The sequence below is a fragment of the Panulirus ornatus genome, chromosome 48 (assembly GCF_036320965.1).
Source record: "Panulirus ornatus isolate Po-2019 chromosome 48, ASM3632096v1, whole genome shotgun sequence".
In the NCBI taxonomy this organism is placed as follows: Eukaryota; Metazoa; Arthropoda; class Malacostraca; order Decapoda; family Palinuridae; genus Panulirus; species Panulirus ornatus.
The window spans coordinates 13,175,096-13,176,809 of NC_092271.1; the positions used below are offsets into that span (position 1 = coordinate 13,175,096).

A 1,714-nucleotide genomic window follows, 5' to 3' on the forward strand; every position below is an offset into this window, starting at 1 on the left:
GATATGGGTGAAATTAAGTTCGAATTACGTTGTAACTACAAACATACGGAAACGTCTTTACGACAGTTTAGCTTACGAAGTTTAGCTTACGATATAACTACAAGACAGTGTGGGAACATTTCTACGACAGAGGGTGGGGTGTACGTGTAGTCTAGACTAGGTCCATACATAAGAAGATGTCCTTACGTGCGCAGAAAGGTAAGGGAAATATTCAGAGAAAAATATTTGCTCCACGATATTTTTTCTTTTTACATAAACTATCGAGTTAAACTCTGTCATTCTAACGTCATCAATGTGTACTGAGTAGTACTGAATAATATAATGCTAGTGTGTACTGACCAATACACAGCGTTGGGAGACAACAATGCACTCATGATTGTGTACTGTGATCAGTATACTACATTGTGTGAGCATTATCTAATCTTAAAGCATGTGTATTGTGTATCAATAAGAGAAATCTAGAAATCTATCATACTTGTACTATATTTTCAGAGTATACAAGGCTTAACTAACCACAATGTACATTGATACTCAATATTTCCGCTAACACGTGAGGTTAGATGAAATATTGTAACAGGCTATCTGGATTTTATAACATTTAACTTACTTTTTACATTAACTCCACATTAACTGCTTAAAACCTTTGCAAAAGACATTCTTACAGAACTAGCGTCAGCTATACATGTTCCATTCGGGCCGATTAATCTACGTTGAAAAATTATTGCCGTTGAAGTCGGAAAAGACAACTTAAATTCATAGAGCAAGGCATGCTTTATAATACCTTGGAACACTAAGAGTGGAATTCAACAAATCAATTAAAGGTTTCAACGTTGTGATCTGTGGACACAAAAAAATTCTCCGTAAAAATTTCACGAAGAAAAAAAATCTTGCATGGATTCCGAGTTATTCTAAGGCAACAGAAATGAGTTTCTTATACTTATTAGTTCTGGTAACACCACATGCTGCACAGAAACCAAATCAAAAACACAGTTGAGCAGAATACCTATAATTCATGATGAATGTATGAAGCACTATTATAACCTAGACACAAGTAACAGTGAAACAAGGCAGTTAGCCAAGCAACGGTTCCCTCGACAATACTCAACGAATAAACCCTAACCTTAACTATCTAGATCGTAGTCTTATCAAACAAGTCTTAATCCTACAACAGAACCAGCACATAGACATACCCCACGGATGTTCCAATACCCTAACACAGGAGCCATGGTAGAAGACGACCTATCAGCAACGTAAGCAACAGCCGACTGCCGCACACCGACTGCCGACCGGTCCGGTTACTACCGCCGCCGCGGGTCTGCTCGGCGACGCAGCCAGCAGGAAGTGCAGCGTCAGCCGGCTTCAAGGGCGAAACTTTTTTTTAAATCTTTATCTCGTGATGTAACACTGGCCTGCTTCATGGGTGACTTCCAGTGACTTCAGGTGACTTAAATGCATCTAGAGAATGAAAGAAAATAACTATCGTAGGAAAGTTAACATGTCGTCGTACTCATATTAGCCCAGCTGGTGTTCCGTTTCATACGCTGTCAGAATTTCGCTCTTGTTATCAAAATCTCCCAAAAGTTGTTGATGCTCTCAGGAATCAACGGACGTTACCTTTACAAGGTCAGTGAATGACACTTATCTTTCAATTTGTGTGTTGAGAATGTTGCCGACACCAGCTTTACGGAAATCCATCACTATATATACATTAGCC

At 39.0% G+C, this 1,714-nt stretch overlaps 1 protein-coding gene across 1 annotated transcript in view; it reads right to left on the reverse strand.

The window, feature by feature from the left end:
* Window positions 1-1,354, reverse strand: part of LOC139764095 (glutathione S-transferase Mu 4-like) — an 8,263-nt gene extending 6,909 nt beyond the window's left edge. Inside the window, exon 1 of the mRNA XM_071690590.1 lies at window positions 1,191-1,354. Coding sequence (XP_071546691.1) covers window positions 1,191-1,226 — 36 coding nt within the window. The 5' untranslated portion in view covers window positions 1,227-1,354. The remainder of the gene's footprint in view (window positions 1-1,190) is intronic.
* Window positions 1,355-1,714: the final 360 nt, after the last annotated feature.